This window comes from Sorex fumeus, unplaced genomic scaffold, assembly GCF_029834395.1.
Source record: "Sorex fumeus unplaced genomic scaffold, SorFum_2.1 ptg000014l, whole genome shotgun sequence".
In the NCBI taxonomy this organism is placed as follows: domain Eukaryota; kingdom Metazoa; phylum Chordata; class Mammalia; order Eulipotyphla; family Soricidae; genus Sorex; species Sorex fumeus.
The window spans coordinates 18,768,009-18,784,196 of NW_026606071.1; the positions used below are offsets into that span (position 1 = coordinate 18,768,009).

The 16,188-nt window shown below is 36.7% G+C and overlaps 1 protein-coding gene across 7 annotated transcripts in view; it reads right to left on the bottom strand.

Moving 5' to 3' along the window:
* Positions 1-8,845: 8,845 nt before the first annotated feature.
* HYCC2 (hyccin PI4KA lipid kinase complex subunit 2) overlaps positions 8,846-16,188 on the bottom strand; it is a 74,159-nt gene continuing 66,816 nt past the window's right edge. For 6 of the 7 annotated variants that reach the window (XM_056111683.1, XM_056111686.1, XM_056111684.1 and 3 more), the window contains 2 exons: positions 15,876-16,043; positions 8,846-11,563 (listed from right to left, as the gene is read on the bottom strand). In XM_056111683.1, coding sequence (XP_055967658.1) covers positions 10,974-11,563; positions 15,876-16,043 — 758 coding nt within the window. In that variant the 3' untranslated portion in view covers positions 8,846-10,973. The remainder of the gene's footprint in view (positions 11,564-15,875; positions 16,044-16,188) is intronic. The other variant, XM_056111688.1, reaches the window with a different exon arrangement.

The following is a 16,188-nucleotide window of genomic DNA, read 5'->3' on the forward strand; positions in this document are numbered from 1 at the left end:
TATCCAACAGAAAAAAGTGCTCAACAGAGTAAGGAACTGGCCTTGCACCTGGTAGACCCGGGTTTGATTCTGGGCACCCCAAATGGTCCCCTGAGCACCACCAGGAGTGATTCCAGAGTGCAGAGCCAAGAGTAACCCGTGAGTATCTGCGGGTGTGACCCAAAAGAAGAAAGAAAAGAAAGAAAGAAAGAAAGAAAGAAAGAAAGAAAGAAAGAAAGAAAGAAAGAAAGAAAGAGAAAAAAGAAGAGATAGAGAAAGGAAGGAAAAGAAAGGAAGAGAAAAAAGAAAAGAAGTGCTCAATAAAGGAATGAATATATTATCCACGGTCTGACGCGGCAAGCCAGGCAAGTCTCTGCCCCTGAGCTACATCGTGACTCAAAGGACCGCCACTTCATCAGTCCCGCAGGCACTGGCAGGTGCCACGCCGTTCCCCTTCAGATTGCAACTGAACTCAGGGCAGATGAAAAGATGCTACTAGGACTTCAACCGTAAAACGCAGAGTAACACATCCATATCCTCTGCACTGCAAAAGCTCTACCCAATGAGCCGGGTTTGGCAACACTACAAGTCAGCGTTGTCCTAACAGTCCAGGATGACTGGTTCGGCTAACGGGGCTCACTGGGGACTCCCAGGCGCCAATGGCACCAAAAAAGGTCTCGCTCTCGTGATCACGGCCAGGAGCTTTTCCTTCTCGGGCCCCAGTAGAGCCTACTCGTGTCACAGGACCCCTGGCAGCTCTCACGGACGATGCTTTTAGTTCTCTCTTTACGCGTCCAGGGCTCCTGACGCCAGGAACCACTTGCGCGGGGAGCAGGCGGTGCTTGCACCTAAGGCCTCTCTATCCCTGAGGTACCGGTGTTTTCAGAGGGCGCCTCTCATGCCCGCAAGAATTTATGGACTTCGTCCTGGGCTCCTGCTGAAAATCTGTCGTTCGTGTCGCCCTAATTGGGGGGTCCCAAAGCCCGCAGGGTTAGGGGTGGGGGCCACCCTGGCGAGGGCAAAGAGCGAGGGGCGGGGCCTCTGCTCGGACGGCCACGGGGAAACGCTTCGACCTGCCCGCAACACGACTCACCTCTCTCCCCTCGCACTAAACAGGGGAAGGGGGCAAGATGCCTGCCGGCCCCGCCACGCGCCGCTAGATCTCCGCCCCGCACGGCTCCGGGCACCTCTCGCCTGTCGGACGCGATTCTGCCGAGTGGTCGTCCCAGAGGAGTCAGCTTTGGGCCTCTGTGGGAGAAGATAAATCCCAGTAAACGGTGCCTTTGCAGGGTCGCAGGTCCAGGCAGGGCAGTCCCGGAGGGAGGCTGGGGAGGGAGGAAAGGCCTATCTCCAACACAGCAAATCTCCCGCCCTGCTCAGGGGCGGAGTCCCGAAGAGCCAATAGAAAGCCGGAAGAATCTAGAATGACGGCTTTTTAGGCCAGTCGACAAAGGCCTTTCCAGCCCCACCCACCTAAAAAACGTGAGGAAAACGAATCCCTGTGCGCAGGGTTGCGGGCTTTTTCTCCTTCCGTTTCCGGGGAAGGCGAGGATAGGTTAGAACTGGGCGATTTATAGAACTGAGCGATATATATATATATATATATATATATATATATATATATATATACATATATATATATATTTGAAATAAATAGATTTTATCTTGGAGCATTTTTAAGGTGTTGGAGGGGGAGTGAGAGGGTAACTCCTCAAGAGAGAACTCAGGCTTCTCCAAGGGCGGAGAGTCCCTACACACACATCCTAACATTAGACATGAAAGTACACATCTCAAGAGGGGAGATGCAGAGGACACAGCGCTCGGGCACCACATGCCCTCCGCCACATGGGCGTAAGCAGCACGTGGGTTCAGGCAGCTGATGCGCCTGAGCGATATCTTCTGAGGCGGTCAAAAATGTTTTTTCGTTGGTTTGCTTGTATACGTTCTTTTGGGGGAAAATGAGAATGGCGTCGCTTTTTTTTTTTTTTAAATTAACCTCATTTGACTTGAAAGGTACAGTTCCGTGTATTTCAAGGGTTTGGGTTAGGGAGGATGTGGAGGAATGCATAGAATTAGACTCATGTGCGCAGCCCTTGCAACGCGAAAAGAGAGGAGAGCGGGCCAGACGCAGGAGAGAATATTAAGGCCCAGGCACTGAATATGGATATAGGATCAGATTGCTAATGGTGTAAAGAGATGAGAAAATAAGAATAGAAAAAAAGATAATGAAGATAAAGAATGGACTTGCCGGCTCCCGTGTAATATTCCCCACGCTAGCAGTATTATTATATAGGACTCATTCAAATCAAACCTTTAGGGTCGCCCGCACACCAGGGAAGAAGGGTGCACAGTGCACCCAGATTAATAGACACTGTGTCGGAGAAGATATTGTACGAACATCGTTGACTTGTGTAATAAAAGTCTGGTGATTATTGCACCCGGTGTTAGAACATCTAATTAAAGGATAGGAGGTAACGAACAATTTCCTTGTAGGAAGAACTGTTTAAAATAAAATTTGAGATTGAGTAGACTCTAAACCAGGCAAAGAAAGGGTGAAGCTGTCCAGAGAGAAGGCCCGATTCAATACAAAAACTATCTTGAGACAAGTGAAAAGGGAGAGAGTACAGCAGGTAGGTCATTTGCCTTGTACACGTTGGACCCCGATACCAGCCCGCCAGGAGAGATTCCTAAGGTCAGCCACGTGTAACCCAGAATACAAAATTACGGATATAATGGATGTTTAGTGAACTTTTTAAATGTGGTGTCCCAGAAGCACCAAATGAATGTTGCACTTTTAATAAAATTAGAAAATTTTAAAAACTCAACTGGTAGAATCTTTCTCATGAAGACGAGTCAAGTAATAAAAGCAAACCCAGGCTTGGTAGATATCCTTACATTAATTTCTTCTGAAACTGCTAATCCCTCAGCAATTTTGGATTAAGGTATAAACTGCAAGCTACCTATTTTTAAAAAAAACTAATTTGTATTGCATGAATCTGAAATAAAAGAGAAAAAGCTTTGCTCTATAAGGAATAACAGACATAAGGAAGGAGAACAGAAAACAAAGTATGTGTATAGAGAAGAAAAGAAGGCCTGATATCTCATTAAAAAAAGTTCCAAGAGAACATTCAAGTTTCTCTGGAAAACAATACACTGTAGTGGAAGTGTGAGGGAATAGGTACATATTACTAAAAAGAATGTGAATTGTAATAATGTTGGCTCTTTCGTAGTGTGGACCCTGGAAAGAAGATTTTGTTTCACATGAAAGAGCTGAACGTCACCTGAGAAATTTTAAGGATATCTGAAACTCATGCGACTAAGCTATTTTTTTTCTGCAAAATTCAAAATCAAAGATACAGCTGTCACAATAACATAAAGCTATTTTATATGTTAATTTTACTCCTACCTTCACTTTGTAGTGTACACATAATTTTATACATGACCCAAATGTATTTTATTTTAAATTAATTTAATGGGATATGATATTTAAGGAGATGAACAACTCAAATTCAGTCAAAGGTCAAATAAGCTGTATTTTTTTATACTGTACAAAATAAAATTTACATTCTTAATGTAACTAGATACATCTAGGGAAAAATTACACATCTCTCAAGAAACACAATATTTAACATCTTAGATATATTTCTGCATTGCAGATTGTATTTTATACATCTTTATTTACAATAACTTAAAATATTTGTCATCTCTGGCAGGTATTTACAACGTCAACAGTGACTACATTTCACATTTCAACAATCAACAGCATTAACCAGTTCAGTAAGACAGTTTAATATAATGGCTTACATGCACCAATAAGTATGATTTTAATGTGTTTTTTCTTCAGCTCTGAAAAAAATGAAGGTTTTCACTAGTGCTAGGTTAAAAGGACACCCACAGGTCAGTAGAGATCATATTTTTTTTTTCATGCCTATCTCATTCCATTTTTACCAGCACTATTTCTAAGTAGCAGAGAAGTTTAAAAAAAAAATGCTATAGGTTGATGCTGGTTAAAGTAAAAATAGTGGGAAAATTATCTTTGCATCATATAAACTGTTTCACTTAACCAGTTAAACTGAATGTAAAGCCAGCAAACTTCTTATAAAAGAATAAAAAAGATCCACTGTAAATTAACTGATAAACATATAACAAATACCTTAAAATGACACGTGAGCACAGAGTATTAACTGTCATTCATTTTGAGGATAAAACTTAAAAAAAACGCAAAATCTACATACATAATTGTTAGAAAGTCAGTCTTCTCTTTCCAAGTTAGCTGATACATATATTCATTACTTTTTAACCACTGATACAGAAAAGTTGTCTATAGAGCCTTTTTGGAACATCAGATAAAATATTGTTTCACATAAAATACTATGATTCCTCATATTTTAAAAAAACATTTACCTGTTATTTTAATTTTATTGGCCTATAAATCTGAGTATTTTACCTTTTCCTAATCTGATTTTTTAAAGGAAAAAATAGTGATTATGTACATAAATTATGTAAACATACCTTTTTAGCCAACATTAAACCTATAAGAAGTAACTGCTATTGCCCAATTAAAAAGGTGCATTTTCAGAACTTCTTCCTCAATCCTCTTTTTTTTTAAAGGTCACAATATCATACAAGATAGCAATTTTAGAAATTCCCCCTTGGCCCCATACTTCTTAATTCAATACTGAAGAGCAGCATCCTTCATCTGAATTACTTCTTATGGCATATTCATATGCTATAAGGTGTAACATTGGATTTAACTTTTACCTGGTATTTTTTATTAAAAGAGGAAAAAGTTGACATTTTTAACTATCAAAATCTTAAATGGAATCTCACAGGTAAACCATAAATGGAAGATGCTCCTTTGACTTTTTATTTCCCCCCTACAAAATAACACTTCAAATTAAAGGAATCTATTCCTTAACAGTTAGATAATTTAAATTTGTATTTGGTTGATATATTTTCTTTGGTGAATTTTTAAACCAAAGATGGAAAGACAAATATAGAAACCAGATTGTTATCAATTCTGTAGTTGGGGATGGACTGTCCAGTTCATTGCTCTTTGGGAAAAAAGAATTTGTTAAACCTACCTCAATTTAAAAAAATTCCATTTATATTTTAGCTATTTCTAATTTGAGACCTAAGTTACACAGAACATAATAACATTACAGCAGACACTAAATGCATCTTAATTTGCAAACAATTTTCCAAAGTCTAGAAGCAAAACAAAATCTCTATTTTATGTACTATGCTGCCAAGTTGTGCCACATCATTTCCAACTTGCTGATAACTTCTGCCCTAAACTGGTGTATATTTTATATATGGCTAATACCTAAAACTACAAAAATTCTGAGAAGAAAAAAAGCTATCAAAGTTTTGTGATGGTGTGGTACAGAAGAAATGTACCAACATTAGCAAAGAAGGATGCATGATGATGATGACTCCTGGGATCACCAAATTTCTGGGACCACCAAAAATCTAAGTACACTCAGACTGACTTAATAGTATTTCCTCTGTATGTTCAGTGCCAGTATGATAATTAGGCACATAGGTAATACTAAATTTTATGTTTTACATTATCAACATTGATCACCTTGACAATGAAAAATTATGCCAATCTGGTTGCACATAATTTTCAATGTTAAGTGCTCACTGCATTAGAGTTTAAGATATCAGTTTCTAACTGATTTCAAACAACCTGTTTCTTAAAAACTTAAAGTGTTACAAGTACATGTCTAAACCAGATTAGCGGTTTGAAATATGAGATAAAAAATTAGACTTGGAAGATAAAAAGCCTCATGTTTACTGTTACATAGCCATCATCTAGAAAAGTTGCTCTAAAATTCTTATAGGCTTTCCAACCACTAGCATGATGTATCATGAAACAAATACTATTAAAAAAATGTAAAACTTTACTTTATAATCAAAAATAAAAAATGGAGACCTTCCTTGCCAGTGTTTATAGATTAATACTGCCCCCTAAAGACATACTATTTTTTTTATTTACAAATGAACATGCAGAGAATTACGTGGACAACCATCAACAACTAAAGAACTAAAAATGGACCCATAAAATTCTCACAATGTGAAGGGAGGAAAATACCTTACGTCTTTAAAATAGTCACAAAAATAGTGCAAACAAAATCTGGAAAGATTTATTTTCTGTATTCCAGTGTTATAATTAAAGCTACTAAAGGGAATTTGAGCATATGGTGAGAAATATTGAGCGTAGCTGACACTATGTTTAAACACAGTTCATATGGTATATACACTTTAAATGATGTTACCACCTTTCTACCATGAAATAATAATCTTCATACTTTTTAACCACATAGGGAAATGATGTTATAGCTGCTCTACGCACTAGTGAGGCTGTTTCTTTTGACAGCAGAAATTAATGGAATAAACTTATTAATCCTTTCTATTGTGCAACAGAGTTAATTCACCACTTAGATGACTGAAAGCTGGCTGATTTGAAAACTACTTTAAAATAGCTAGAAACATTGATCAAAATAGCTAGAAACATTGATCAAAGCTATTTCATTGCGGGTTTTTTGAATTTAAAAATATCCTCAGAAATAAAATTAACTGGAAAATGGCAGCATACAACTGTTATGTGGCATAAAATTGTAAGGCATAAATTTGAATAAGAAAAATGTATCTTAACTATCGTCCATTTATGGTATAGTTACCCACATTTCCAATACTTACTCATCTTTGTTTACTTTTCTATATTTTTTCCTAGATTTTATACGTTAATGTGCTATGATTCGCCAACAGAAGAAACTGCAAAAATGGAGAACATTACATAACATGTTACAAACATGTTACATATCATGTTTAGCAAATAAGAGTAAAGGGAGGCAATGGGGTATCAATATGCATTAGTGTGAGACAAGAATTTGATTCTGGCTCTGCTTCTTAGATATGTGATTATTACAACCCTTTTTAGTCTCTGTTTCCTGAAGATGGACATGGTGTGTATGGGTCTTTGGGTTTTGGGAGACTAGCCAGATTATCCCTAGTGTTTCTTTAAGCACAAATTTTTGACTATCATAAATAGGCACAATAATTGATAATAATTGGTGGTGAGAGTGTCAGGATTACAAATTATAATCATTACTATCTTAGCCCCAAGAACCTCAAATTCTTTTATATTTAACTTTTTTTTTTTTTGCTTTTTTGGGTCACACCCAGCGATGCACAGGGGTTACCCCTGGCTTTTCACTCAGGAGTTACTACTGGCGGTGTTCAGGGGACCATATGAGATGTTGGGAATCGAACCCGGGTTGGCTGCGTGCAAGGCAAACACCCTACCCGCTTATCTCTCCAGCCCCAATACTTTTTTTTTTTTAGCCCCAATACTTTTATATTTAAAGTCTTACTTCTAATTTCCGAGATCGCCTGGCAAGTTCCCTGTGGCGTATTCGATATGCCAAAAACAAATCTCACATTGGAGACGTTACTGTTGCCCACTAGAGCAAATCGATGAACAAAGGGAAGACAGTGCTACAGTGCTACTTCTAATTTAACTTCTCACTTTACATTTTCTCTTACTTTATAATAACATGACCCTAAATTGATGTCATAAAGTTCCCTAAAACCTTCAATTTTTTTATATTTCTTAATCCAAATTGGCATAGACGGTATCAAATTGCTGGAAACAAGTATTTTCTCCCTAACTTTTATATAGATTAACATATTATTTAATGGAAGTTAAGAAGTATAAAGTTATTAAAGAACAAAATATGCCATTTGGAGGGAGATGTCTGGGGCCATATGAGTGCCAGGGATTCAAGGTGACCTGCAAAGGCAAGTGTTTTACTATGTACTATCTCTCTGGCTCCTGACAGATTTTTAATAATAATGGATATCTAAAAAATCTTAAGTGCCAATAAATAATGCAAATAAATTATTAAAAATATCTTGGAAAATGACTTAAGATTTGCTGAGCTCATCAATTTTAACATAAAATCTGTTCTATTTTATAGTCTGACTATAAAGATTGAACCAGATTAAACATTTTTATTGGGGGCAAATTATATCATTTAAAATAATAGAAGGCAGGACCAGGGTGAGAGCTCAAAGGGCCAGACTACAAGCTTTACGTTGGAGGTCCTAACTTTTGTCCCTGGCACCATGGGTCTGGTCCTGGTTGGCCCCACTGGGCTGAGCACTAAACCTTCAGGCCTGGACCGCTACGCCAAGTAAAACCTGTCGGCTTCTTAAGCACTAACCTCCCACCCTCAAAAAAAACTACAGAATGGGGCACAAATGTTAAAGTGTCCTTAGAAAAACATGGTTGTGTAAATGTATAAATAGAAACATGAAATTTTTAGATTGAAAATATATTTCAAAACTGCACTTCAGGTATAATTTATTTATCTCTTTGGGGGAGGGTACGCGTGAGGGGACGGTTGGTTTCTGGGCTACCCTAAGGTACATGTGAGATCATGGAATGCCAGAAGTCAAATCTAGGCATCTCATGCAAAGTACACATTAAGTTATTTCTCTGGCTCTCAGTATAATTTATTTCTAACAAACCAAATGGAGAATTTTGGGGGAGGTGATAGGGATATTGCTCAGGGATCTACGTGGTGCCAGAAAATGAATCAGGGACTCCACATGCAAAACATGTACTCCAGTTCTTTGAGCTATCTGTCCAGGCTATTACTTTGGTATTATTTGGTATTTCTTTGTGCTTTAAAATCACACTGGATTTAGATGCCAATAAATGCACAACTTTCTGAATTAAAACCCTTCCATTTCAAAATCAGACATTCCTGATATACAGTGACTGACTACAGATAAGATTTCACTCTCCAGTAAGTACAATATTCTTTTCCCTCATACCTGAAACTTTGCTTTCTTAAATGATATTAATCTTTATACCACATTTATCTTGGCTGCTTTTAAATTCTCATCATTCTGATATTCCTTAGTTAAAAGAAGCAAGGGATATCTAAAATATGTTTTTTTATGATATATACATATAAACAACACATATACATAACCATAAATCAATAAATCTCTATTTAACCAACTTTTATATTTATCCCAGACTTTGGCAATGTAGTAAATACTAGTTCCAATTTTCATATGAGCTGAATGTTACACATCACAAAATTCAAACAAGGATCTCATTCTTATAACAGTTCTAAAAGATTAATTTTAAAAACAAACAATAATTATTAAAATCAAAGAGTGGGAGTTATTTTTAGATATGAACAAACAAGAGGCATTTTTCTGGTTACTTTATTTATCAAAACCTACTGTAATATTCATTGGAAGAGAAAATTTCAAACTTTGTTAATTAGGAGAATACTTGCTTTCTACAACAAAGTAAGTATATATATTTTTTTTTCTTTCACAATGATAAAATTAAAATGTCAATGGACAAAACAACAATAGCTCTGACATATTTTGTGAAAGGATAATGCATAGCAGTTCAAGTCATAATATACACTGATTATCAAAAATCAATATATTCTTTTATCTCACTCAAGCATTAGAGCCTGAGACCCGGTGGAGTTTATAATAAGATTTTATCCAACCTTATCAGAACTGAATCAATATTTTTTAACTGATAATGCATTTTTGGTAAACTTTTAGCAGAGTTACCAAATACTACGTACATACATTCAGCATCTAGCTTACTGGCATGATTTCAAAATTTTATAAAAATGAGAAACTTTTGCAGATATACTGATTAGAAGGTACACAAATTGCATTACAATAAACACAAAGGCAGTGTGGTCCTTATAGGAGAAATGAAGTCAGTACCCCCTGGTAAAAATGTTCTATAAAAATGTGTCACCTTGAAGCATCAGTGTTTTCAGCCAATTATCTGTCCCTGATGTATTTCCTTGGAGTATATGATCTATCAGGACTTCAGGTTTCTTAATCCAAAATATCTGACTGAATTTAGGTACATCTAAAAAAGCAGCTTGAAAGGGTTTCTCCAATAATCTGACATCACAGAAAGTGGGTTGAGAAATCCCTCTCTTTACCTGAAGACGTACTTATTCTACTTCAGTCATCAGCTCACAAAGGAAAAGAAAAAAAAAATCTATCAAAATTTCCCCTCATACACACAATCCCACACAAACCAACACAAACTGACCCATTCCCGCCCCCCACCCCCATCCCCCAGCACCAAAATGTCAATCATTCCTAAAATAGAACATGCCCCTTGGATTCTCTGATTTGTCGGTTGTTCAATCTTTAAGGACAAAAATGCCTTAAAGTCCTTGTGGGGAGGAGGGAAGACAGTTAATAATGACTAAAGAGCCATTGAGAAAGTGCATTATCAATTACACAATCAAACTTGGGCCCTGTCCTTCCTTGGAGGTGGCCAAAATTTGATTAGAATGTCTCAGTAATTGAACATTTATGTCCTTGATAAAGAGATGGGGGGAAATAGAGCCACCCTCATTTTAATGAAAAAGTGCAGCACTCTACCACCTTTCCCCAAGCTTCTCAAGAAAATGATTGCACAGACTCAGAGAAGTCCAAAAGTCATAGCAGAATCTCTGAGGCACTCCTGGTTAAGAGAGAAAAAATATGATCCAGTGATCTTCATAGTTTACAGATTATGAGAACAAACCCGTTTTGTTTTTTTAAAGAAAGCCAAAGAATCATTTCATAGGGATCATAAACACCATTTCCTCTAACATATCCTCAGTCTCACAGTGTTGAAATGGGACCGATCAGCCTACGATGGGATTGCACATCACCCAAGGAGAAAGGAAGGCATGTAAATGCAAACATTCTGTACTGCTTCACAAACACATTTACAAGGAATAGGTGAAGATAGAGAAAGGAGGGGGAAAAAAACCTTATTGCTGTTTCCATACAAAATACAGTATGAAGGTACCTAAACTAAAATCAAATTTGATTATGATGCCTAGTATTTTCACAATGTGGGATGAAGTATTTTTCTTGCGCAATGAAATGTTCAGTTTTAAAGGTAAGCAGAAAGATGAGAGAGGATGTCAAAACTACACCTGGGATATTAGCTGCATATTAAAACTTGGGGATCGAGACTGCTTGGTTAAGGGAGCTCCTGAGCTGAGGAGCTCTTTGTTTTCTCCAGTTTGCCCTAGTCGATCTTCTTGTAGACTGATAGTTGAAAATCGATTAGCACTGTTAGTTGCTAAATTAGTAACTCCCTCAATGCCAACCCCAATGCTGGTACTTGCTTGACTGCCATTAACATAGTCAAATGATTTACTTGAGGAAGCACTGGCTGTCCGGATTAGCTTATTTGTTTTTGGCACCACCTGGCCAGCAGGTAGGCTCAGGTGTTTCTTCATAGGTGTCAGCTCAACTGAATCTACACTAGAATCAGCTGGTTGCTGTACATACTGCCTTCGAACTACTGAATCTCGAGGGCTTTCACTGGATTTGATGGCAGAGGTTTCTTTATCCTTAGCTGAACGCCCAGTTGCTACTTTCCTTAAACTTCCCCTTTGAGAAGATGAAGATGGTTTGGTCCCTGCTGGCTGACTGCTGAGGGAAGCTCCAGATGAAAAACCTTCATCCGCATCATTCAGGTTAAGAGATTCCTCTCCATTTACACCCTCAGCACCTAAAAAACAAATCAGGCAGAATCAGCAATAGCTAAATAAACAAGCAGCAGCTGTGAATAACAACTCAACTGACCTCCTCTCAAGCAGTGCTTGCAATAGATCGGCAATGGCCTTTTAGTATCAATACCACCCTAAATAATTTAGAAAAGAAACAACCTATACAAAATCCTTACACAGAATTCTAACATTATTTTGTTCTTTTAGTTTTTCTCAGCTTCGATAAAATTCTCCAAATAATATAGCATACTATCAATAATTAGGTACATAAAACTACTTTATGTAAAATCTGTTATTGTAAATTTTAATAGCACATTCATGTCAATTTGAAGTGACTGTCTGTCTCTATTGGAAAAACAATTTCCACCTTAATCCATCATAAAATGGTGTAAAAGCAATCTCCTTTCTAGTTACCAAAAATAGAGCCCCAAACCCACTTAACCCCCATTAGCCAACCTTTTAACTACAGTAAAGTTGTATATTTATTCAACAGCAAACTGCTCCTAAATGCCTTTAAAAATCTGTAATTTGTAACAAGTAAATTTCCTGACTCCAAACTAAAAAATTCTTCTTCACTTTCAGTAACATCTTAATCATATTGTCTTATGGACATAAGTTAATCACTGGTTTCCATATTGATCAACGTGCAAAAAAGTTGATTATCAAGGCTAAGAGACCAGCCTTGGTTTTTTTAAAGAGGATTTAAAGATTTTAAAACTTTTAGCAGTATGCATTTCTAGCATTTTAGACTTTCAGTACTGAGATAATCATAATCACAAAATACTACAGTGTCATTATGTATTACCTAGAAAATATATTATCTTGAAATTTTCTAAGAATGAGAGAAGAGTACTTGGTTTTAAGTTTCCATGAAGGTTTTTTCTTTACCTACTATTTATTTTACAGAGAAAGTTAATACATTTGCTTCTTCCAAAAACTGATAGCGATTTGCCACTTTATTAAATGTTTCCCAAACTGCATGAAAATATAATCTGAATTTACATACATATATCCATATTCCAGTTGGGTAAAATGTTAGGTAAGAAATCTGAACAAATATGACTGAGATAAAGATTACCTAAATAAAATTTTTAAACACAATATTTAACATAATACCTAGAAAAATAATTTTTTTCATATGGATTACTTCCCTCCTTCCAAGAATAAAATAAGCTATCTTTAAAGCAAAAGGCCATCTTGCATTATATCCAGCAGTTTAGTCCTTAACAGTCATGCAGAGCCATATAAAGTGCAACTGACACATCTCTCAACTCCTTCAAAAAAAAGTTAAATGGTTTTGAAACAAAAACTTCAAATTACATTAATATACATCTTTGCAATTTACTTACAAGTTACTTAAGAACTCCAAACTGCCCAAAAGAGAGTTACTAGTTCAAAAATGACAGAAGGAAAATAAAACTGATGTATATAGAAATGTATCACTGGGTTTATATATAACAGGAAAGGAGACTGAGAGAGTGCTAGTTCCTGAATCTTGCCACATGCAGACTTGATGCCCAAGCAATATGGTCATAAAGAGAGATGATAACATAAAGCCACCATGCAAGAGAATCTATCAATAGTTAACATAATAAGAATAGCTATTTCAATGTGATGGAATCCTAACTACACTTATGATAGGTGTTGTCCTCAGTTTCATAATAACTTTATAGTCAGCTTTAAAAGTCAGAAATAAAATGTTACTTGACAATCAGAATACATTATATTCTCCCTTTGTTCAACATACAATAATTACAATTTTAACTGTAAAAAATCAATACTATTATATTGGATTACAAATTTCTTTAAAAACGAATTTACAAAAAATACAGAAATAAATTTATCAGTGTTTATCCAAGAGCTCCAGAAAAATAAAATTTATGACAACTTCTTTTTTGGTTTGTTTGTTTTTGTTTGGGGTCACACCCAGCTATGCTCAGGGTTACTTCTGATTCTGCACTCAAGATTAACTCCTGGTAGTGGACCACGTGGGATGCCGGGAATTGAACCCTGGTCAGCTGCCTGTAGAGCAAGTGTCCTATCTGTTATACTGTTTCTCTGGCCCCAGATTTGCCACAACTTTTTATGTTTTAATAGTTGCTTCCTTTGCTTTAAAAACCTCAAGGGATTAAAAAGGCAGTCATGTCTCACACTTTTCCATTCTAATTTCCTCCCTACGTGAAAAACAATACTGTTTGTGATAAATAAGGACAGTTAATGCATTTTCTATTACATCTGAATTTCCCTATAAATTTAGCTTCTATTCATAAAGATTTATACTTATTACTAATCTATGCTAAAGGGAAAGAATTGGGGGAGCAACACCCAGCACTGCTCAGAGCCTACTCCTGACTCTGTACTCAGGAGTCACTCCTGGTACTGCTCAAGGGACCATATGTAGTGCTGAGGCTCAAACTCAAGTGGGCCATGTGCAATGCAAGTGCCCACTTGCTATACTATAACTCTGGCCCTGGCAAAGTAATTTTTGAGAACTTTCAGATACACAAAGATAAGTTATTCCTTTTTTCCTATACCACACACATTCATACAATGAAATTTTTACCACTGATAAGAAACTACCCAAAATGGCAATTTTAATATTTAAAAATCATATTAAAAGCAAATACTATTTTGGTTCCTTAATATTTTTCGATTTTCAGGCCACACCCAGTAATGCTCCTGGCTATTCCCAATGCATTGCTCCAGAGATGGTGCCTGGCTGTACTTGTAGTGCTAAAATTCAAACCCAAGCCTCCAGCATGTGAAGCATGTACACTAGCCCTTTGTATTTGGGCTCTTTTTTAGAGCATGGCTTTCAGTAAGCTGAAAGAAAAGTTTCAGCTTAATACCATATTTTATAGAAAAGAGTATTACATTTATAATGTAGTATATCATTTAGCACAAATATTCAAACATTCTATCAAGGATAGTACATATACAAGCTTCTGTAGTCATCAAGAATATCGAGAAATAGGCTGCTGTTCAATTTAGGTCAACTTTAAGTTTGACTCTATTCATACACTTATTTTCATGTCTTCCTACAAAATAAAAGTGACTCACAAGAATAACAAAGAGATACAGAAAAACTAATTGGGAAGACTGTATCTTTCACAGTCACTTAAACAAGAGTCTCTGCAAAGCAGCATCAACTTCTTTGAGTCCCTAGATCATGCACATGCAAGGCCATTAAATGAAGTAAGGTCGATTTGGGCAAAGTGCCAAGGGAACAGAGGGTAAATTTAGATTTTTACTGAGCATGCTCAAATTTCTATTGCATCAAAGAGCAAGACACTTCCCTAAGGTGTAAGGTAATGCTTCATGTACGTTTGATCTTTAGAATATGCGAAAACATATAACCTACTTTTGAATTTCCTACTATGTTTTATAAATTAATATAAAGCTTCCATAGTAGCAATACATTAAATAGTGAAAAAATATTGTTACAGTTCCCTCTTCCACAAAGTAAACTATGGCATCACATGTTAATCAGCCAACAAATACTTTTCAATCAGAGAGAAGAGTTTTCACATAAAGTAGTAGTGGGAGGGACCAAGGGGCATGTAAAGAAAAGTCCTCTTGAATTACCTACAGTGTAGAAATAAAGATTTATTAGAATATACTTAACCTCTAAATAATACATTTCAGTTGTATGAGAGCTATAAAAGGCAACAGCTATTTATGATAGTGATTAAATGTAGTGTGCCCAGAAAAGCACATTTATAGAGGAAAGATGATTCTTCACTAGAAATAGACAAATAGATGAGATTTTACAAAACCATCAATACCAGTTTTTCTATCAAAGAGATAAGAAATTCTTGTTAATGAATCACCCTGGAATTAGAGCTTAAATGGTTGGCTCCACTTTAATACAATTTCTGAAAGATGTTAATGTTTTAAATTTCCTCATAGTTTTAAAGAATTATAAAAATGAAATCATTTCTGTAAGGCTCATGTCCATCGGTGCATTTTCCCTTTTCTAATGTTAGAATAAACATGCTCAGTAATTTAAAAAAAAATCCCAAGCATTTGCATATCTTTTGGAGACAGGCCTCTGTCTTGTTAATAGCCATGCCAAGCTGTTTGTTGATTACACAAGGATGCAGACTCCAGGCTAGCACAAATGGTAACTAAAGATTGTACCTGACCTGGTGCTAGGCAAATGGGAAGGTATGCTTTGCAAGAGGAGCTAATACACCCTGGGGTACTGGAAACACACACTAGAATGGAAAGATGCTCTGCTTGGGGATAGAGGAGAGCCAGGATCCTTCTCCAGCAACTGCCTCACTGACTTCTGCCTCCTCATCTCTGTCCTACCCTCTGTTGTGGCTGCTGCTGAGTTGGGCTCCGGTGAGCCGTGCTCAGGGGTCCTGCGCACCAGCACCTCCCCCTCTTGCACACGTTTGATCCCTAGGTCAGTGGAGCCGTGTTGGATCGGGGAGCCAGGAATACTCGAGTCAGCCTCGTTTGAGAAGTCAAAGCCATCTGGGATTCAACATATAAAATTTTAGTGCTTTTGAGCTGCTCTATTCTTTTCTGAGCATTCTGACCCAGGCAGATTAGAGAATGTATATATGGATATGTATAAAACACAAACACTGTTTATATATTTTTATGTGTGTGCACAGCA